The 22,435-nt window shown below is 48.9% G+C and overlaps 1 protein-coding gene across 3 annotated transcripts in view; it reads right to left on the reverse strand.

Moving 5' to 3' along the window:
- Positions 1 to 22,435, reverse strand: part of IQCA1 (IQ motif containing with AAA domain 1) — a 165,060-nt gene that overhangs the window by 13,480 nt on the left and 129,145 nt on the right. For all 3 annotated transcript variants that reach the window (XM_063115154.1, XM_063115147.1, XM_063115137.1), the window contains 2 exons: positions 9,136 to 9,222; positions 3,013 to 3,190 (listed from right to left, as the gene is read on the reverse strand). In XM_063115154.1, coding sequence (XP_062971224.1) covers positions 3,013 to 3,190; positions 9,136 to 9,222 — 265 coding nt within the window. The remainder of the gene's footprint in view (positions 1 to 3,012; positions 3,191 to 9,135; positions 9,223 to 22,435) is intronic.

The raw sequence follows: 22,435 nt of genomic DNA on the forward strand, positions 1-22,435 counted from the left end.
ATATTGAATTATATATTTGGTAAACCTTAAGGACTGTGTTTCCTCAGGCTGATCCTCCCTCCCCTTCTCAGAACTGCCACTCCCCCACACTGCCTGGAGGAATCTGAGATGTGGGATGGTGAATGTTCCTGCACACCTTTGGCACTCTGCTGCTGGTAGATAGATGACCAGGCAATGGCCCAGGTTATGGATCTGCAGCCTGTGCTTGATGGGCTGGAAGAGAACACTTTTGATCACTGCAGAGACAGGAACAGTCTTTCTTTAAGATGGATGCCCCTGCCGTGGTGGTGATGAAAACTCCTAGGTCACTGGAGGAAATGTTGGACAGCGTTTATGATGTCACCAAGAATGGCAGCCTGAACAAATCAGCCACCAAGAAAGAAACACGTGAGAAGCATGAGGTTTAGTGGACAGAACCCTGCACCCAGGAGGGCGCTGTATGTAGGTTTCCCATCTGCACACAGGTGCAGGACACGTCTTCCTTTCTCTCCCATGATAACACTGGGAGGAGATTCATGTAGGAATCTGCCATGTGACCTCAGTCCTTAGAGATGCCTGGCATTCGATCAAAAGAACCAAATTGCCAGCGCCATACTTCAACAGCTTCATTTTACGAGGGCCTACAGTTTTGTCAAGCAATTGAAGCTGTTCCATCCAAAATCAAGAATCATTCTCTAGCCCCTTGAAATTAATAATACCCCGCCTTATTCCATTGAGATAGCTTAAAGTATGTATACAACACAAAAGAAGAAGAGAGAAAACAAGAGGAGAGCATGAGAGAGGAGAGTGGGAGAACCCAGACCCTCCTGCTCCCTTGAGCCCTGGGGGCCATGTGATTCGTTCCAGCCAGTGCCATATGGGCCCTTCTGGGTCTGGTAATCACAGTCTTCTGGGCATCCTCCATGCTGTCTCTCCTCTTTTCTTTTGATGCTGTCTGGATGCAAAGGATCCAGTGAAGGGGTTTGAAGCCCTAAAAGGTGGAGAAGCTGCTAGATGGATGGAGAAATAGCTGGGCCCAAAGTCTTCCTGTACTTTGTGTATAATATTGATTTATGAAGCCAGGGCCACAATTTATCAAGATAGAAATAAGCACACATTGCAAGTGGAGTGGCTTATAAGCCAGCAGTTTGTAATTCATGGGGAGGAGAGGGTTGTTCTTTTAGCAAATAAAACTAACCAGGAACTTATGAACAACCAGATAGGACCATATCTCCCCTCTGTTTTGGTGGCACTAATGTGATTGGAGAAGGATTCATAGAAACCAAGTCTAACCTAATCATTTGAATTACTGCCATTAATGCCAACCACTGCTCCCACACCACCACGACCACCTTTACACTATCAACACTGTGACTACCATCCCCTCCATTATCATCAGGCAACCACCACGACCATTACCACCAACCTCCCAGTGTGGCCACACAACACCACCACTGTCACCACCACATCTCCCACCTCTCCAGCTTCACACCCCCACACTGCCACCACCTCTATGCTACTGCCAGTGTGACCACCGTCACCTCCATTAGCACCCTCCCTACTGCCCCGCCCCCACCCCCCCATCTCTGCTGTTTCTGACACTGACATCACCACCATCATCTCAATATCAAATCTCCCATGACTCCCACCACCACTGCGGTAGGTAAAGACACGGTGCTGGAGATTGACCACTGCCCTTGCATCTGGGCTGGTCCTGTGTCTTCCTCTTGGCCAGTAAAGTGTGGTGAAGGTGGGCCAGTGTGACTTGTGAGGCTGGGTCACAGAATCCTTCCAACTGCCGCCTGAACCTCCTGAGACGTGTGCTTGTGAGACAGTCCCTCCTGGAGCCCCGCTGCCATGCGTGCAGAGGCCAGGTATAGGCTTCTGGTTGACAGCCCCACTAAGCTCCCCCTGCGGCCAGCACCAACTCCAGTCACATGTGGGAACTATCTTGGACGTCCAGACCAACTCAGTCTTCTGATGACTAGAGCCCCACTGACATCTGACTCTAGCATGGTGAGATACCTCAAGAGAACACCTGAGCTGAACCCAGTCAACCCTCAGAACCACCGTGGGGAATAATTTGCTGTTTTAAGCCATTGAGGAGGTTTTCATACAGCAATTAATAACAGAAACGGCAGCAGCATTGTTCCCAGGTCCCCTTTGCCACTCCCCACCTGGCATTTCCTCCTCCATGACCCACACGTCTTCCCACATCTCCACCATCAGCGCCAATGCCCGTGCCCTCCTGGGGCTGACATGGTGCTAGGTGTTTTGCTAACCATGTCAGAGGAGGGTCACAACAGCCCTGGGAGGTGGACAGTCCTCCTGCTTTGCAGATGAGAACGTGGAGGCTCAGAAGGTCAACTGACCGGTCAAGGTCATCCAGCTACTCAGCGGCAGAGCGGGGATCCCGAGCCAGGTCTCCCAGGAGCCCAAATCCCACGGCTCTTTTCGATCTCATTGCACTACCTCTCGGGAGCACAGCTGTGTGTTGTTCCCATCTAAAAATGTTTCAAAAGAAAGGGATTTTGAATCTGTTCTACTCAAAAAGAAAGAATTGAAAAAGTAAGCTCTTGTTGCATTTAATGTTTATTTTAAGTAAGCCAACACGTGATTGAACTTTGAGACTGGAAAAAAGAAATCAACCTGGTGAAAAGAAATGGTGCTCTGTGAGAATGACACCCTCACCACCAGTACAAGATGAGTGATCCTAATCTACCTGTCAAAGGAAAAATGAGCACCCATGAGGGCCTTTGTCACCATCGGGGCCAGAAATGATAGTCCCCATCCAGTTTCCCTTTGTCTTGGGTAAAGAGAAATATGTTAACAACAGCACAGAGGTACGTGGCTTTGCTGTCCTGACCCAGCGCTCTGCTGTCAGGCCAGGGGCACACCTCGCAGTGCACAGGCTCCTCTTAGCCATTCGGTGCTCACTGGGGGATGAGGCCACCCTGCTGGCCTTGTGCCCACAAGCGCACAGCAGATGGCCCAGTCTGTCACCGCACGTGGGAAGGGGCTTGGGATACTTGCCATATCTGGAAGCATAGTCTGGTCTGGGGATCAAAATAATTTTTTGGTAAACTTTGCAAAACGATTGAAGTTCAGCATCGAAAGGACGCTGTGTTGTCCCCACAATCAGAATCCTATCATCTGGTTTCAGGAGTTTCAGGATTTTGGGAAGCTGTTTTTTTAGGCGTTTAGGTTCATTCTAGAATAAAGAGGAAAAAAATTAGAATAAAATAAAATATAAAAAAATAATTTGAAACTAAAGGAAATATATGCTTAGAAACAGAACGCACTGTAGCATACGTTTTGTTAAAGTGATTTCAAAGCTCTGGTAAACACAATTTCTTAAAGTCTGTCCTCGGATGAGTCTGGGAATCTGCTTCCTAGCTCGACGCGGTGATTATTAATTGCCAGCGCTTCCTTTCCTCAAGTTCTGGTATTCAGATTTGGAAAGTGGGAAGGAAGGAAGGACCTGACTGAACATTCGAGCACCTTGACCCTAAGAATGGGAAGCAGTGGCTGATTTCCAAGTGGAAGGAAACTTGCAGGGACTTACCAGTTTGCCATGTTCCCGTTTTCCTGAGTTGTTTGGAAGGAGGACTCAAGATTTCCTTTGCTGACTACTGTAACAACGAAAAGCCAAGGCCCTGGCTCTAGTGTCTGAAAAATACGTGCTTACATCAGGCTAGGAAGCTTATCTCTCTGAAGCAGTTTGGGAATAGTTTAAACCTGTATTATTCTAGTATAATCTCAGCACTAATGAGGGAGAGGGACAAGCAGGGTGACCGTGGGAGTCAGATCTGACCATGTTGCCCGGACAACACCTGGCTTTAAATGAACCTTGATGAGCACAGAGAAACGAAGAGGAAGCGTGGGAAGGAGAATGCTCGGGGCGGTGGGGACAGCCGCCACACACACTTCCCGAGGCAGTCTTGGCCATTTTTGCTCCCACTGGGCTGATGGCTAATGATGTTTTGCATCTTTTCACGTGCTTACTGGGCATTTGTGTATCTTCTTTTGAAAAATGTGCAGTCAGGCCCTTGGCCCATTTTTTAAGTTGGGCTGTTTATTATTATTCTTGACTTGGAAGTATTCATTGGATCTTCTAGATACGAGTGCCTTACCGGTACATGGTTTGCAAATATTTTCTTTCATCCTGTGGATTGTCTTTTCACATTTTTTTTTTTTTTTGGTCTTTTTCGTGACCGGTACTCAGCCAGTGAGTGCACTGGCCATTACCTATATAGGATCCGAACCCGCGGCGGGAGTGTCGCCGCGCTCCCAGCGCCGCACTCTCCCGAGTGCGCCACAGGCTCGGCCCTCTTTTCACATTTTTGATGGTGTCCTTTGAGGCAAAAAAAAGTTCTTAATTTTGATGAATTAAAATTAAAAATTAAAAATTTTAAAAATTAAAAAAATTAAAATTAAATTTTTTTTTGGTTTTGGTGCTTGTGTTTTTTTGTGTTATATCTAAGAAACCACTTCCTAATCCAAGGTTTTATAAAACTCTTCTTAGAGTTTTCTAGTTTCAGTTCTTACTTTTAGGTCTTTGGTACATTCTTAGTTGATTTTGGTACACGGTATGAGGTAAGGGTCCAATTTCATTGTTTTGCAGGTAGCTCTCTAGTTGTTCCGGCACCATTTGCTGAAAAGACTGTTCTTTCTGCATTGAATTGTCTTGGCACCTTTGTCGGAAATCAACTGACTATAAATGAAGGGTTTATTTCTGGACTCTCAGTTCTATTCCAATGATCTATATGCCTCTTCTTATGCCATTACCACACTGTTTTGATTGCTGCAGATTTATATTAAGTTGGAAAATGAAACTGGGAGATGTGAGTCCTCCAATTTTGTTTTTCTTTTGAAGACTGTTTCGGCCGGGGCCCTTGAACTTCCATATGAAGTTTAAGATCAGCTCATCAATTTCTGCAAATAAGCCAGTTAGAATTTTGATGGGGATTGCAGTGAATCAATTTGGGGATTACTGCCATCTGGAAAATACTGTCTTTCAATCCATGTACACAAAATGTCTTTCCATTTATTTAGGTCTCAAAATTTTTTCAACAATGTTTTGTAGTTTTTCAGCGAAGTCTTGTACTTCTTTTTTTGTCAAAGAAGAACTTTGTGAGAAGAATCTCTGTGGAGTGGTGAGGGCAGCAAGCTGATGGTGGGGGGTTGAGGAGTGGGTGGGGAGGGTGAGACAAGACTAGTCTCTTAAGGAGCTTGATGGAGAACAAAGCAGATGATGGGGGTGCCTGGGATGTGTGGGGTGCACGTGAGATGCCCAAAGACTAGTGGAAGAATGACTGATGTGATGGTCCTGGTGAGGCTGGAGACTAAAACTCCCTGGAGCAGAGATCCACCTGCATGGTCTGAGCCCAACCCTACCAGCCCAGTTGCCATGGTGATGGTGGTGTGGTCCCTGTCCTTTCCGAGGCAGGAGTTGATACTGCTACCTGAGAGTCCTGAAATGGCAGGGACACCTGAAATTAATTAGCCTATTTGTATAACAAATGTTGATCCTGGGCTGTGTCTAGAGTGACATCCTTGCTGATGGCGAGGTGCAGTCCCATTAGTAAGGGATGGAAATAAGAGGTGTGTTCATTCAGTCAGTAGCTCCCCTGCACTCAGCCACTCCTGTTCCAGTTCAGAGCTGTCCATTATGCATGAGACCTGCATGATCTCATCGATCACGCAAGCCAACATCCCCATGATCACCAGGCAACCTCTCCAGCCTCTGCCCCCAATACTAGGCCTGCCAGCCCTGCACAACTGTGTTACTGTGGGCAATTTCAAATTAGTGGCTAGCATCCACACAGCAATTTCAGTTTGCTTCTCTGCTATTAGCTCCACAAAATCACCACCGCAGCCAGCCCCAACAAAGCAAGCCATTCCTGTGTGGAGGCACTGTGGCGACATCAGGGAGGCTCTCGCTGACTGCAGCAGCGTAGGGTAATGGTGCAGAGAATGCAGGAGCAGACTGCTGTGCCTCGTTCCCTGCTGCCTCCACCTCATACCAGACAAGGGACTGATCGCACGGCAGCCGCAGATGGGAGGAGCGGCTGCTCTCCACTGGGAGGAGGGAAGGGGAAGGGGCACTGTCCAGGCATCTGCCAGGGGCAGGGTTGTGTTTGTCAAAGTGGCAGGGGTGCAGGTACTTGGAGCTTGGACTTTTCTGAAATTCTTGAGGCACAAGGGCTTCTCCAAGCTTGTTGAGGAAATGCAAGGGGAGCGGGGTGTGGGCAGGAGAACTCTAGAGAGGGGCACCTCTGGTTCTAAGACAAGAGGTCCCCAAAGGCAGTTTCAGGCTGAGGTTTAGAGTGAACCCAGGGGTTGAGGAGGGGTTGGGGGGGGGGACATGGGGTAGTTCAAGCTCACTGGAGGGCCGGCCTGTGGGGCAGAGGGGAAGCTGGTGGTTTGCACGAGACGTTTCTGGCCTGTGAGCGGCACCCAGGCGGGGGGAAGGTCTTGGTCTCTGTATCCAGACAGGCCTATTTCTGAGTCCTGGCACTCCCCTCAACCAGCGTGTGCCCTCTCAGAGCCTCTGTCTTCTGTACAACAGGGAAAAAAATGCCTCCCTCCCAGGGTTGCTGGGAGTTTCCCTGATCTGTGAGTCGTGCCTGGGAAAGAGAAGGTGGTCAGTTAACGCCTCCCCTGCTGCTGGGGTCCTCCTCTGCCTGCCGCAGCAGTCCCTCGTGCCCCTGCACCCGGGAAGCTTGGCTTCCCAACAGAGGCTCCAGGCTCAGGAGCCATCGTGGCCTGCCTGGCCTTCTCCACCGCCTCCTGCTTAAGATCAGGTGAGCTTCATGCCTTTTACCACAGCAAGGGGCCTTAGCCCAAAGTGGAGGCACTGGAGGGTGGGTCAGTCACAGCAGATTTTCAAGAGGCATTCCTGGAATCCCTCAAATCCAGCAGGCAGCTGCCCCCAGGCAAGTTTAGCTCTGGTTTCTTCTCTGGGACCAGGGCAGCCCTTGGCACAGAGGCAGGGGCAGGTGGGAGCGAGGACACGGCTCCGTGGGTGGCCAAGTGATGCCTCCTGCCTCCTCTCGCCACCCATGTGGCTGCCGCCCTTGGCTTTGGTCATCACCTTCAGAACGTGGATGTCCGTGCTCGTGGCTACCTGGGGCCCTGGCAGCTGAGGAGCTGGGGTAAGACCTGGAAGACTCCGGCCAGAGGCTGGGAAGAGGAGCAGAGCTGGCCCAGGGCTGGCCAGGAAGGCAGCAGGAGCCCCGAAGCTTGCTCTCCAGGGAGCAGGTCTGATGCCATCACTGCACGGTGTGGGGCTGAGAGGAGAGCCGGTTCCCGCGTGGAGCTGGGGACGCACTGGCAATGCTTTCCTCCCCTGCCCCTCTTCCCTGCTGGGGCTGCTGGGTGGGGTGTAGGTGCTTCTCATGGCTCAGGCCCCTCAGCCGGTTCAGGGACCCAGGGCATCCTCCTGCTTATACACCTCAGGATTTATCTCAGGGTGTGACTGTGGTCTTCAATGCAGTTAATTCCCCCGGCAGACGGTAAACTCTTCCAGTGCAGAAGTGGACAGAGTAAGTATCCAATCTGTCCACCACAAAACTGTCACCAAAGCCTTCATTTTCTACAGGAATAGACCCAGTCATAGCCAGCATGTGTGGGAATCAAGGGTGGTGTTGATGGAGTACCTCTGTGCTAGCAACCCAAGCGCTGGTTCAGGGGAGCGTTCTGGAGATCAGCTCTGTCTTCTCCACTGTCACCTCCCTCCTTGGCCGGCCTCCTGCCCCTTCCCATCAACTCCCTTTCTGCAAGGTGTCTACTGAGCCCATACCTCATTCACCGCTGCCAGTGTGCCCTCAAAGCCCCCTTTTCAGCCCTCTCCTAGTGCTCTTCTCTCTTATAAACAAACGTGTCACATCTCTGACGCTCCGTGGACTCGGGTGGGCAGGTGAGCAGACAGCTGGAATTGCTGACAGGGGTCATGGGAGAAAATGTGAGGGCAGCTTCGTGAACTCAGAGGCTGTTCTGACTGGAATCATTTACTTTGATAGTTAAGAAAGCGGAGGCTCAGAGAGGTTAAGTTACTTGCTCAAGGACTCACAGCAGCTAAGGTGAATGGCTGGCCTGAGTTCCAGGCCAGTGTCTTCCTACTACCCAGGCCGATGTCTGCTGGGAAAGGGAGTAGCCCCTGCCCATTAATGAGCCAAACTTCCAATGACTTCGGATGTATGACACCTTGGATTAAACACCTCCTTGCATTTCTCTTTAGATTTATGATCTGGTTCGTACCAATTCTTGCCATCCATTTTGCATGTATGTGAACCTTTTTTTCTTCTTCAGCGTAGCAACTGTGCCAGCAGAGGGAGCTAGCTGCTGGATTCCCATATTAAATAATAAATGAGTCCATGTAAGAGTGTCTGAAATGACAGGGCAATCACGGCTCATTTGGGGAAGAAAAGATTGAGCTTTCATTCTCTATCCAAATCATCTCTATCTGCTAAAAGCGATGTATAATACATAAGGATCAAAAGTGATTAAAATCCTTATGAATTTAATCAGAAATTCACAGTTAACCACTATTTGCTTTGGTGCAAATTGGTGTGGAATAACAATCATGTGTATCTGCAAATTTTTTTTAACTTGTGGGAAATTTGCTGGTGATTTGTGGGGGGAAGTACGGGGGAGGGGGCCATTGAAAGGAGAGAAAAGAAGGAAGGAAGCAATCGAACCACGACTCCCTGGGGGCCCGAATGCGGTGCACTTAGCAGCTCTGTGACGGTCTTTGTTCATAAATCTCAGGCCTTTTGCTATTTATTATTATGAACAATAGGAAATCCTAAAATAGCTCCTGTGTGTGCCATTTGCTTTAACTGAGCAGAATTCTCTAAATTGTTTCTTACCTCTGAGTCATATGTTTGGGTGGAAAGCCCCCCTCCCCCATCTCCCACACTTTTCTTTCATTTTCTTCTAAATTATGCCTCGTAAAATCAGACCACTGGATCCTTTCAAATACAGACAAGTACTTAGGGCAGAGAGAGACCACTGCAGGAGATTAAACAGCCCCGAAATTTCCTTCCTCCCCTGAAAAAGCAGGACCTTCTCGAAGGGCAGAGGTGGTCTCTGGTAAGGTGCTCCCTTGGAGGGGAAAAAAGCCATAGGAAGAAACGATCGGGAAGCCCTCACCAGCTTCTCAGCGTTGGGAACTTTTTTGTAGAAGGTTTTTTCTGTGTCTTGGATCCACAACACGGAGGGCTGGAGCTGTCGGGCCACCTGCAGAGGAGTAAGAAGAACCCTGGTTGTGAAAGCGCGTCCCTCGTAGGTGCACATCTCATCTCATCACGGCTGTCCGTGACGGCTCCCACAAGCACCCAGGCCGAGCTGCCCACCCGCCACGGCCCCATGGCACGTGCATGTTAACGCACGCTGCCGCTCAGAACCTGCCCTGGCCGTGTCCCCTGCCTCACGGCAGGGTGGGGCATGGCATGGCCTCCTGGCCTCCCCTCCCCTTGGCGGGCCTGTCCTGTAGGGCAGGACACACTTGAGGACAAACATTCTGCTTGAGGACCCTGAGACCTGCCTTGGTTTGGCTTGAAAGATACCAATAGTTTCCTGCTGAGAATGAATGGGGAACGGGGCGACGAGTTTTAACTGCAGCCGCCTCACAGTTCCAGGTGCATTCCAGCTGGCTGGCCACGAGGAAAGCCATCTCAGCACAAGGTCCGCAACGCTGTGTGCTGGCCTCCATCTGGCTGTGCCTTTGTGACCACGGCTCCCCCTGGACGGCGGGGCTCCATGACAGAGTCGGATGGACTTACCGTGGGCCCGTGAATAATTGCCACGCACCGAACAATCTCTTCAAAGCACCCCTGTGACAGTGAAGTTCAGGTATTTTCACAACAATTTGTGCTTTGTGTGAAATTGTGACAGATAAAAGCCGTTTCAGCTGCAGTGAACAGTGTTATGTCCTCCTATTTTTGTATTTCTTAAAAGATCATTAAGGCATCAGGCACAATTTTAAACCAAGAGAGTCATTCAGTGAATGGTACAAAAGTCTCTAGGGGCACGGTGGCTGCGTCCATCCCCCAGCAGTACGCACCAAGTAGCAAGTTGGGTCCACAAAGCCGAGTACGTGCCTTCAAAGACAAAAGTGGACATCGGTGGACCAGATCCTCGTGCCAGTCCAGCCCCTGGGCCATCTGCATTTGCAGACCCCAACATGCGTGGACATGCAGAAGGAAAATAGTATTAACCAGGCACTGTTTGGTAGGTGCTATTTTTTAGACCCGTGGCCACAGAGTTTAAGAATTCAGAATCCCAGGTTTTGCTCCCAGTCTTCGGGCAGTGCGGTGTGGTGACAATGGCGGGCACCAGCAGTTAGCCAGCATCGCTACACATGTCGCCCACGGCTCACATGCGGTCTGAGCTAGCACGCAGCCTCACTGCCTCCTCCAGTACTACACGTGTGCACAATAGCCCTCTCATCCTCACCTTAACCCTATGATGGGAGAGCCATTATCAGCAGCCCCATTTACAGGTGGGGAAACTGAGGCTCGAAGATGTTAAGGGGTGGCCTGGGTCATGTGGCTACAAAGTGGCAGACAGGACTCAAGGCCAGGCTGATGGCTACCGAGTCTATGCTGGAGGTGCGGGCCATGTGCGTGGGTCCTTTCATCTACCCTTCACTACAAACATGAGGGCAAGCTCAGAGCCCCCACTCCAGAGGGGAGAGGACCACGGCCTGAGAGATGAGTAAGTGGTTAAGACCCAAACCCACACCTCCAATCCCGAAGGCCTTGCCCTCTTCCTTCATGGGCCATCGTTTCTCCCACATTGGACTGTCCACCCCTGGTCCTGCTGAATTTGGGGGTGGCCAGCATTGGTGGGTGCGTTATTTTGGCCTGGCCACTGGGAGTTTATTTTTTGGTGCCAGAATCTGGATAGATATTGACTCTTTCGTAGGTTTAGATCAATAGATAAAAAGGCTGTCTGCAGTTCCTGTCAGGAAGAGCTGGACTGAGAGAACAGAGGCACACAGACAGCAACTGTAGAAAACCCCCTGCTTGTCAAGTGGGCACAGGAGAGGGTGCCCTGCTGCCCCCGTGAATGCACGGTTTAGTCCAAGATAAGAGGCAAATTCACATAAATTTCACATAAATTTAGTCAGACTGTGGTAGCAACAGATCAAAACAATTTTGGTTGTCCCCGCCCCTGCCCTGAACACGGTGCTCTGTTCTCCAAATTCAAAGCAGGTTATCTGGAACTGTCCCCTCTGCCTGGGGTACTGTTTTACATGGTTTCCTGGCTAGAGTGATGCTGCTGAACCAGGCCACCTCACCCCAAGCTTTCACCCATAAAGCAGACAAAATGCTACAGGATAAAGGAATTCCTCTCTCTCTTCCTCACCTGTGATTTTCTTATTCATTAAAACCAACTCTGTCAAACGACAAAGCAGCTTAAGTGCATCTCTGGCTGAAACATCGTAAGACTCTACACAGAAAGGCTGTGCATGAAATGCGGACTGAAAGGGGCCTCTGAGCTGGAAGTCCTGCGTTCTGGTCACTTTCCAGGAGAAAGACCAGGCTTGAGAGGAGTTCAGGAGGAAGTGTGGGCATGCTCCACTTTGTGCATTGAGCCGATCTCTATTGATCATGTCCAGGCACTGCGCCTTCTGCTAGGGTGGCGAGGACAGGAAGAGGGGCAGGAGGTGGGTCCCAGAATTGTCACCTTGACTGGGAACCATGCAAAAGGATATGCCAGTCAGAGGGTGACAGTACCAGGTAATGTTGGTGACTGTGTGTGCTTGGAATTTGGAGAAAAGAGACCACTGTAAGTGATGAGGGGCAGAGAATGACCCAGACAAGGAAGCAGCCTCTTTCTTTCCCAATAACTCAGTGGTTCTCACCAGTGTCACCTGGGGATCTCTGAAAACTATGATGTCCAGTCCCAGCCCTGAGATTTTGGTGTAACTGGGGTGCAGCAGTTTTTAAAGCTCCCCAGGTTATGCTCACGTACAGCCAAGGTCAGAAACCACCGTTCTAAAGCACAGATTTCTACTACGTGCTCGCTTAGGTATACACAGCTTGGCCTTGATGGTGGCGTTCCCCGGAGTCTGTCCTGGTTTCTTGCACCCCTTTCAATGCAGCCCTGTGGGCTGATCTCATCCACTCTCTGGCTTCATTTAGCTTCTGTGAGTGGGTGACATCCCCATCTGCATCTGGAGCTCCAGGTCACACCTTCTCCAGAGTTTCACATCCCTACATGGTGCCTGCCTCCTAGAAGCCTCAGAACTCAACACAGCTAAAGCTAGACCCTTCTTCCTCCACCCCGCAGCCCTGCCTCCCACTAGTTGCCTAGGGGACCCACCCCCTCCTACCCAGACCACAGAGGTGGGCATCCACCCTCACCTCTCCCCACACCTAACAACCCCAGTCTGTCCACTGTCTCCTAATTCCTTTCAATTCCATCAGTTCTCCCATTCTCCCAGCCCCTGACTTCTTTCCGACATGGCCTGTGCGCTGCAGCTGGGGGTCAGGCTGAAGGGCGAGGGGGCAGACTCCAGGAGCCCCTGCTCACAAAAAGCTCTTTCAAGTTTAAGTCAAGAGCTTCCCTACTTCCAGCCCCAAAAGTAAATAAGAAAATGAGATGCTATACATAGAAGGCTTGGAGCTTCTTAGAAAAAAGATAATTTATAATAATAAAGGCAAAATATTATTCTTTTCAGTCCCTCTTAAAAATCTTAGTTTTAACCAAAACCAATGGAAAGACAATTTTCACATAAACAATTGCCTCTCGTCTTCGGCTAAACTGTGTGTTTGCGGGGCAGCGGGGCACCCTCTCCTGTGCCCACGTGGCAGCAGCAGTTTTCCGCAGTCGCCGTCCCCGCGCCGCTGTTCCCTTGATCCGCTCTTCCTGGAGGGAACTGCAGACGTGCGTGTCAGGCAGCTTTGCATCACTTTTCTCCTTCTGCGTTTAACACAGTAAACTGCACAGACAGACGTGACCAACAGCAGTCTTATCAACAGGATCATTTTGCGACGGACGGTCCTTATTTCTAGGCCCTGGTTTAGAGTTATTTTGAATGCTTGGAGGCACCATTCCAGTGGCCGTGAGAGTTAGTGTCTGTTCCTTTAACTCTCGTGCTCCTTTAGAACGATTGGGGGATTCCACACTTCCTGTGCTTCTTAACTCACGCCTGGGAAGGAATTCCTTTCCCAGGACATTCACCTGTTTGGGGGTGCACAGGGCTGTGCAGGGAACTTGCGGGGGATGTGGTCTGGAAGGGCTCAATTATTAAAAAAAAAAGAAAAAACCAAAAACATTTCCCTAGAGTGTTTTTGATGATAACAATACAACTAATGTCCACGTGCGAAGTGCTCTGATACCCAGACCACTTCTCTCCTCACTGGGCACATGCCACATACTGTGCTGGGAGGGCTTCTTCCCATTTCACAGATGAGGTCACTGAGGCCGAGCAATGTGAGGGGTAAGTCTGTGCCCCCAGCACCAGGCAAGTGTTGGAGCTGGAGTGAGACCTGGGTCTGCCTGAGCCCCAAGTCTGTACTGCCAAGCGGAGTTACACTGCACGTTGTCATGGCAACAGGATGCCTCTTCCAAAGCATTTCTACCCTTGGTCTGTATCCTCCATCATGTCTCACCCCAGCTGAAAGAACACCACAACCATCACTGTCTTGTGCTCCAGAGCGTGAATCTCCGATTTTCCTGACTTTCCTCTGGGGAAGCCGACTGGTCACAGGACCCCTGGTGACCACGCTCAGTTCCGGGCAGAGAGGAGAGAGGCATGAAAAGCCGGGGCAGTGGCAGGCAGAAAACCGCTTCCATGAGGAAGGATTCAAAAACAGAGGCTGTTTTACTTGGAGAAAAGAAGACTCAAGGGGTAGGTTAGCGGTTTTCAACTAGTCGAAAGGCTGTCCTGGGGAAGAAGCAGCTTTGCTACTTTTGGCCCAGAAAGTAGAATGAGGCCTTTTTTCATTCACAGACATTTCTGGAGGAGCCTTGGTGTGCCAAGCTCTGTGCTCAGTGCCAGCGTCGTAAGGGTCAACAATGCACGTCCCTCACCTCGAGGGGCCTTCCGGCAGTAGGGGAGGGCAGACATGAGGCTGTGAGGATGGCCCAAGGAAAAGGGGGTGTCAGGGAGGACCACCAATGACAGAAAGGGGGAGAAATGGGTAAGGGGGTTGCCAGGAATGGAGACTGCAGACAGAGGTCAGAGCAGGCAGACCTTCCACAGCCTCCAAAGGGCCGCACAGCCTGGAGCAGAGAGGTGCCCAGATGGGAGCCAGGGGCATGGGCGTGGGGCTCCTGGGGGCTGCTGGAAGGGCTCGGAAAAGGCCGTGACCATGCTACAAGTTTGCTTTTACCCTAGAAGCTGTGGAGCCTGGAAAGGACTTTCTTCAAGAACTTTGCTGATGACTGTGTGAGGCACAATGTGGGGGTGGCCGTGTGGGGACTGGGATGTGTGGGCCAGGGCGGAGGGAGCAGCAGGGCCGAGGGGCTTCTGCAAGGAGGAGGTGGGAGGCTGTGCGGGGGGACAGGAGGGAGGGCAGGAAACAGACGCCAGGGACACTTAGAACTGGCCAGACTCAGGAGAACTGGCTGTGGAGTGGGGTGGGGGACCCTGGAAGAGGGAAGATGGGGAATCCAAACAGGGACCAGTGAGGGATGGGAGGGTGAGGTCAGTTCAGGCCACCACCAGCCTGAGGGCAGCTGGGCAGGCTGGAGGACAGCGGGGTCTGGGGGTGGAGCGAGGCGGGGGCTGGCAGGGACTCCAAGTTGTAGCAAAGGAGCACAGTGGAAGCCACGAGAAAGGATGGGAGGCATCTTGAGCCGAGGGGAGAGTGGGACAAGGCTGGACGAGGGCTGCAGAGAGGACCGGGGACTGCATGGGAAGATGCTGATGGAGAGGAGGGTGCCGGTGCCGAGGAAGAGCAGCAGTAGAGGGAGCCATGCCTCAGGCAGGAGCAGCTGGGCTGCGGGAAGGGGGTTGGGGCATGAAGACGTCCCTGGTGGGCTGGCAGGGTGTGGAGGGGACAGAAGCCAGGGGACAGGAGCTGAGGTGTGAATAGGACAGAGGCTGAGGAGACAGGGACGGTTCTTCAGGAAGTGGGGGCGACAGTGAGGCTGGGCGGTGGGGGAGACGTGAGGCCTTTGCAGGGCAGCCATGTGCTCTGGGGCTGAGGGCGGGGTCAGCGCCAAGGAAGAGTCTGGAGGTTTCTGTGGGATGAGGAGGGAAGACCGGTGAGGGCCACCCTGGAGAGAGAGGGGAGGGAAGGGTGGCTGCTCCTGCAGGAAGGGTGTAGGTGGTGCGTCTGCTGGGAAGGAGGTCTTTTCTTACAGTTATCCCCAAAGCAGTGTTCACTAGTGAAAGTTTCAGTGCAGACTCACCGGCATAAACAGCACCTTTCCCCTCTGTCTTGGATCAGTCCTCAGGTCACGACCTTTACAGACCCTCTCGACACCCACGTTCACAACAATGGGCCATTCCACACGCACTGCTTCATAGACTGCTTTGTTCATTTCATACAAAATTAATTTCTCCAACATCGTTTTAACATGAAGCCCCATAACTTATGAGACCTATCCTCCTGTTTTTGAGCATTTAGAGGGTGGCTATCTTTTTACTATATCAAACAGTGCTCAGAAAGGCATTTTTGGGCACTGGCTGACCATTTCCTTAGGATACTGCCCGCAGGGAAGCTGCAGGTCCAAGGGCCTGGACACAGGTCTCGTTTTCATGCTGCCATCACGCTGGCCTCCTGCAGGGTCTGTCTGTCTGCGCTCTCCAGCAGCAGATGAGGGATCAGGAGTTTTACACTCTTCTTGATGAGTATTCACAATAAAATCTCTTAGCCAATTTGATAATGAAAAATGGTATCCTTTGCTCTTTTAATTTTCCTTTAGCTATGATAAGGCTTCATTTAAATTACCCACAGATAGTTTGAGGTCATGGACAATTAAATGTAATTAATTCATAATTGAACTTTTCAGGAGTTATACAGGATAGTTTACTTCCATTGCCAGTAGAGGGCCCTTCAGTTCTACCAAATATCATTACAGGCTTTTAGTTTGTGTCAATTATGGAATAGAGATGAATTTCCACAACTGTGTGCTTCTTCAAATTCTGGGAAGCTCTAGCAAACAAAGACTTCTCCATCCATGTGAGTTTTATGGATTTGATCTTTTGTATTCTCCAGAGAAACCCTGTCAAACATTCACCAGCAAAATTAGATTCTCAGGATATAATAGTTCAACAATTAAAACCTCTTAATGTTTTCGCATGCTTGAGTTACTAATGTGATCCTCCCAAATGACCCTTGGAAGTTTGGATAGCTGTCTCTGAAAGGGTACTATTTTGCTTGCCATACAGAACCTCAGGAAAAAAACCGCTTGTTTTTTTTAGCTGTTGTGTCTCAGTTTACCAAACTGAAAAGGACTATTCATTCACTCATCCATTGATTCGCTTATTCATTGCACACATATTTACGGAGCATTTGCGAGGTGTCAGGCCATGTGGTAGGAGGCAGGGGATGTCTGGGAGCTGGGAGACGTGGCCCTGCCTGCGGGGCGTGCAGCTTCCTGTGCCTGCACAGAGCTGCTGAGCAGTCAGGCGGCACCAGCGAGGCGCTGCGATGCTGGGGAGGATTTGAAGGGGTGGGGGGGTAACTGGGGAGGGCTTTCTTTCCTGTACTATAGTCACAAATTCTGTTTAAACACTTAATATGTGAGGACCTTTAGATCTGCATTTCCACTATTCTAAAATTATATCTTCAATTTCTATCTCCTTGTAATCCCTTTTATGTAATCACGGAAGTTCCTTCAAGTCCTCATTGGAAGTGAGCTGGGTACCAACTGCAAATGATAATCAAGACAAGAACAGAGGTGTGCTAGAGTTGGGAGCCCAGCTGGGTGGACCCCCAGTGGAAAGGAAGGTAAACTGAGGCAGAGGAGAGGACCGGGGGAGCTGGGGATGCAGGGGCTCTCAGGAAAGACTGGGCACAGTGACTATGACAGGTAACGTGGGGAGGGGGGCAGGTCAGCATTAGAATAGGGACATGCTGATGCTCTACTATTGATTATTCAGACTACTCCAGAGAAGGGGTGTGCATGGTGACAGGCGCCAGGCTAACAACTCATCGGACTTGCCCCTTGCAGCACCTTCTCCTCCCCAGCCCACACCCAACGACACTGACTCTGGGCTGGCTTTGAGAAGCATGGACAACACCTGTGTGCAAAGCCATACCCAGCTTCCCGAGGATGCTGCAGTCACATTTAAGCCCCGCCATCCCCTCTGAGTGTTTCCAGGTTGGCTAAAAATTCCTTAATGCTCATGGCATTAACCCTGGTCCCAGGCTGTCCCTGTTACCCCACCCAGGAATGGCAGCAGATGCGCACACTGTATCTATGGCGATGCTTCCACACACCTCAGAGCCTGACAATGCCCTGGGCACCCACACTCTGGTGCCCTCCCTCCCTGGGGGTCCTCCCTGCCCTCAGTGGGCAGTTAAAGCTAGAAGGTCTCTCCCCAGGTCGTGGAGAAGCCCAGCTCCCTCATTTCCTTCCTCCTGGGAGTCCCCTTCCCACAGCAGCCTCTGACATAGCTGGACCCGGCTACGTGGCCCTCAATCAAGGGGCATTTTCCTCTCTTTCATTTTCTTTTTTCCCTTCTTTCTGGGTGAATGTGTGTGAGTTTTGGGAAGACTTTCCTACGTGGCACAGTCTAGGTTCCCTAAGCCTCCTGGGCTCCCTCCGGGGTGTCCTCCCAGGACGGAATGCGGATGTTCCAGACAGGTGGAAGCAGCGGCCGAGGCCTCAGGAGCCACGCCGAGGTCCCACAGCCCCACCACCAACAGGTTTCAATGGACTCTGGGTGACAATGATGTGTCAACATAGGATCGCCGATTGTGACACACTGTCCCACTGTGGGATGTTGATAGTGGGGGAGGCTGTGCGCATGTGGGGACAGGATTACATGGGAACTCTCCATACCTTCTGCTCAATTTTGCCATGAACCTAAAATAGCTCTAAAAAATAAAGTCTATACAAAAAAAAAAGGTTTCGGTGCCCCAGTGTGCTCTCACCCCTCCACTCTGAAACTGCCTCCGCTGGCAGTAGAAGGTGACTTCAGCCTTCTACAGCAGACCCACTCAGGACCTGTGTCGCCCACCTCCCTCTGTTTCACACCTGATGCTGCACCCAAGTGGCTAAATCCTGCCCTCCCCCGTGTTCTCTCTTCTCTTTCCTCTTTCCCCTCCCCCACCCCTCTTGAACAGTTCTGTTTTGGGGGTCAGGTATAGGTCTTTGAATTGCTGTGTTTGAATTTCACCTTATAAAGGTGGGAATAACATATGTATTACACTTATTTATATATACATATTTAATAAAATCATCCATAGATAGCAACATGCCTCGGTTTGGGTTAGTAATCAGGAATGGAAGTTTCCATGAGCTACAGAAATATCATTGGCTGGCTCCCTCACCTGACTCCTGGCCCAGCTGTTTACACCCCCTCCTCTGGGCGGGGTCCCTTGGTGTGCCGCCATAAGGCTGGTGGTGTGAGCCCAGTGGAGACCCCCAATGGTGCTGAGGCATGAGGAGCCCCGCAGCTCCCTTTGGTCCACATGGCCCAGACCCAACACTGCTGGCAGCTGCCTTAGTCCTGTCCTCCCAGGCCCTCCCTTTCATTCTAGTGCTCAGTGGCCAGGTCACTATGCATAGGAAGAGGAAGAGGACACAAGGACCACCAGGGGAAGAGAGAGCATCTCTCTCAAGACCCAGAGTGCAGCTGAAGAGTACTCTGGTCTGGCCTCCTTGCCTGGATTCTGCCCTGGTCTTCCCCTGACTTTCTGACTTTTTTCCTGGCAGGCTGGGGACATTCCGCCTGGAAGAGGAAGGCTCAGACAGGGATTCAGAAAGGAGCAGAGTCCTGCAGGAGCACACTAGGAGGACGCAGGACCTTCCAGCGCCTTCACCTTCTCGCACTGGGATTTCCCAGCTGACACCTTGGGGTAGGAACGGCCTTGTCTTTGAGTCACCATGGGGCACAGCCTTCAGCGGGGGCGGCACATGGAGTCTATGACACCCAGAGGCCAGCTGGGGACAAGGTGATGGCCGTGGAGCTGGTACTAGGCTTAAACACAGATGTCAGTCCTCTACTTCTTTTGTATTTTTGGTCAAATTCAGCACTCTGAGTCTCAGTTTTCTTATCTGTAAAATGGGGACATCAATTCCTATCTCATCAGGGTTTTAGCACAACTGAAACGGAAAGTATGTGTAAAACTCCTCAGCATGCGCCTGCCTCCTGGTTAGAGGTCAACAATAGCTTCCCTGCTCCTCTGTCCCCTGACTTACTATTGCACAAACCCAAGGGGGCTGGAACCTGGGCGAGTTGTGGGTAATGGCCTTGCCTTACAAATTCTTTTGTCCATGAAATACTTATTAAATATTCATCATTTGCCAAGTATTTCTTAGATGGTTAGGCAAATATATTTCTAATATTTCCAAGAGATGTATATTCTCTTCTATGTGTAGCTTTAGTAGTAAAGAGAATTTTGAATAACAGTTGTTTACTTGTATGATAAATACATTTCTTAAAGGAAACACTCCTCCTCCGTCCCAGTTGTTATCCTATTAGAGTTATAATGCGTAAAATAAAGGAATATCCAAAATGACGGTAACAAAATGGATTTGAATTTATGCTTGTGAGACAAATTGGAGACTCGTTTCCCCAGCGTGTCCTCGTGGTACTGTGGGTGGAGCAAACTCCACCAGCCAGAAGCGAAATTATGAACAGTTTCCTAGCACTTGTATTCTTTACTCTATAGAGATTAATTCACAGGAATTCTGTGATTTCTCCTTCTCAGCAAATGCCACAGATCCACATTCAGCTGTACGCTAGCCTCTGCCTGCGTCCTACGACTCGCACAACACAGGAATAAGCTCCATCATCCTGCCGTTGACTGACCAGCACAAGCATAACATACCGCTTCCCTTTGGTTAATTAAAAGCAAATCCCTCTTTTCAATGCAGATAGATGCTCTGTCAGTCATGCTGGGACACAGTGGCCTCTCTGCACACGATTTTAATTGAATGACTCCCACTCATGAGACCTCTGGGTCTTTCATTAATCAGCTATATACACAATAAAGGTGACACTTAATGAAGTGTGTGTCAGGCACTCTGACATGAAGTGGTCTAGGTGAATAAATGAACTATTCCACATTTTAATAGTTTGACACCCAACATTTTGTGGTCCACAAAATGTCGGTTTGCAAAAATTCTAATAAATGCAAAGATAGCTTATCTGATATCAAGACAGAACCTCTCAGCAGCAGGAACAAATAACTTTCCTAGAGTGAGAACTTAATGATCATGTCATTGGCTCTGTCCTAGATTCACACCAGGTGCGACAAAGCCATACTTAATTCAGCCCTACTTCGGTTACAGGCTGTGTAATGTAGCTATGAAACTTGGAGGCTCTGGAGCCTGACTATGTAGGGTCATATTGCAGCATTGCAACCCAGGAAAATTACTTAAACGCTTTGTGCCTCGGTTTTCTTATCAGTAAAGTGGAGATAATGATAGTGCCTATCTCATAAGGTTGTTGTGAAGACTGAATGACTTAATACACAGTGACGTGTACAACAGTGTCTGGGATATATAGATGCTTACCATATGCTAATGTTTTTATATACATATGCTTTTGTCTGTTACTTGACAATGTCAAATGTCAACAATATTTGGTGTTTAGAATGAACAAATTTAGGTGTTCTTTTGGGCAAGAGGATGGGTTTAATTTACTTTTCCTCTGAAGAGCTTAGTGCTTATAGCTGGATGGTTAAGCACATGAAAGCCACAAGTCAGGTTTCCTGGCTTCAAATTCCAGCTCGCCTTCAAGCGAGCTAATTTCCTGGCTAATCTTGGTGGTGTGCATGCAGGGGGGACAATTCCAAGAAGCTGAATAAAAAGCCGTAGCTGAAAACTAAAAGAACTGATCACATACCTCAGCTACTGCCAAGTTAGAGAAACTGGGTAAATAGGCTTTCCATTAAAACCCTAAAGTAAAGGTCATGCCTAGGACTAAAAAATTTTACCTTGGGCTAAGGGCAAAATCAAAATAGATCCACATTCACAAAATGAAAAACAAAGCCTCTGCAAATTCAAGCTGATCAGCCAGTACGTTAACTGCCCAATAGAACAAAGCCCAGCTTGCTAAAGAGACTCTACAACATGCCTCATATACATAAAAATTATTAAATTATATAAAGAAACAGCAAAATGTGACATATGGTCAAGGAAAAAGCAGTCAAACAGACCCCACGATAACCCAGTATTGGAATTAACACTCTATGATAATTATTAGGTTCAAGGATTTAAAGGAAAAGGTTATATTGAATGAACAGATAGAGAATTACAGCAGAGAAATAAAAACCAAAAATAATAAGCAAATGTAAATTCTAGAACTGAAAAGCAAAATATCAGAAATAAAAAAAATTCACAAGATGGATTTAATAACAGATTGAAGATGGTAGAAGAAAAGATAGGTAAACTTGAATAAAGATTAAGAGAAATTATCTAATGCAGGAACTACAGAGAACAGAACCTTAGTAACTTGTGGAACAATATCAAGCAAATATCTGTATAATTGTAGCCTCAGAAGGAAAAAAGAGAGAGAATGGGGTAAAAAATTTTGAGTAAAAAATGACCAAAATTTTGCAAATGTGATTTAAAACATATATTTACAGATTCAATGAGCACAGTGAGCCACAAGCAGTATAATAAATACAAAAACAAACAAACAAGAACTCCTTGGCACATCACAGTCAAACTGATGCAAACCAAAATAGAGAGAAAATCTTATAACCATGAAGAGAATTATGGCAATTACACAAGGAGATAAATAATCCAAATTTTTGGTAACTTTTCATCAGAAACAATGAAGATCAGAAGACAATGGAAAAATATCTTTAAAGTGCTGAAAGAAAAATAGGTTAACCCAGACTTCTGTATCCAGCAAACATATTTTTCAAGAATGCAGTCAGTATACAGACATTTTAAGATAAATGAAACAAAAGCTAAGATTCGTTGTTGGCAGTCCTCCACTGAAAGAAATGCTAAGGGAAGTTCTCCAGTTGAAAGAGAAATGACAGCAGGTGGAAACCTGAACTGACAGAGAGGAATGAAGAGTACTAAAATGGTAAATGTGTGGAAACTGTGAGAGACTATAATTCTTTCCCTTTCAATTTTTTAAAAAGACAGATGACTGTTTAATGCAAAAATAATGACATTCTATTGTAATGTTTATAACATTCCTTGATGTAAAATGTATGATAACACAAACATAAAGGACAGGGGATAATAAATGGGTTTGCAAGGTTCTCATGTTTATGTAAAATGGTACAATATTAACTCTATATAGGCTGTGATAAGTTGAGAATGACTACTGTAATCCATAGAGCAAACATTCAAG

This window comes from Cynocephalus volans, chromosome 1 (genome assembly GCF_027409185.1).
Source record: "Cynocephalus volans isolate mCynVol1 chromosome 1, mCynVol1.pri, whole genome shotgun sequence".
NCBI classification, from domain to species: domain Eukaryota; kingdom Metazoa; phylum Chordata; class Mammalia; order Dermoptera; family Cynocephalidae; genus Cynocephalus; species Cynocephalus volans.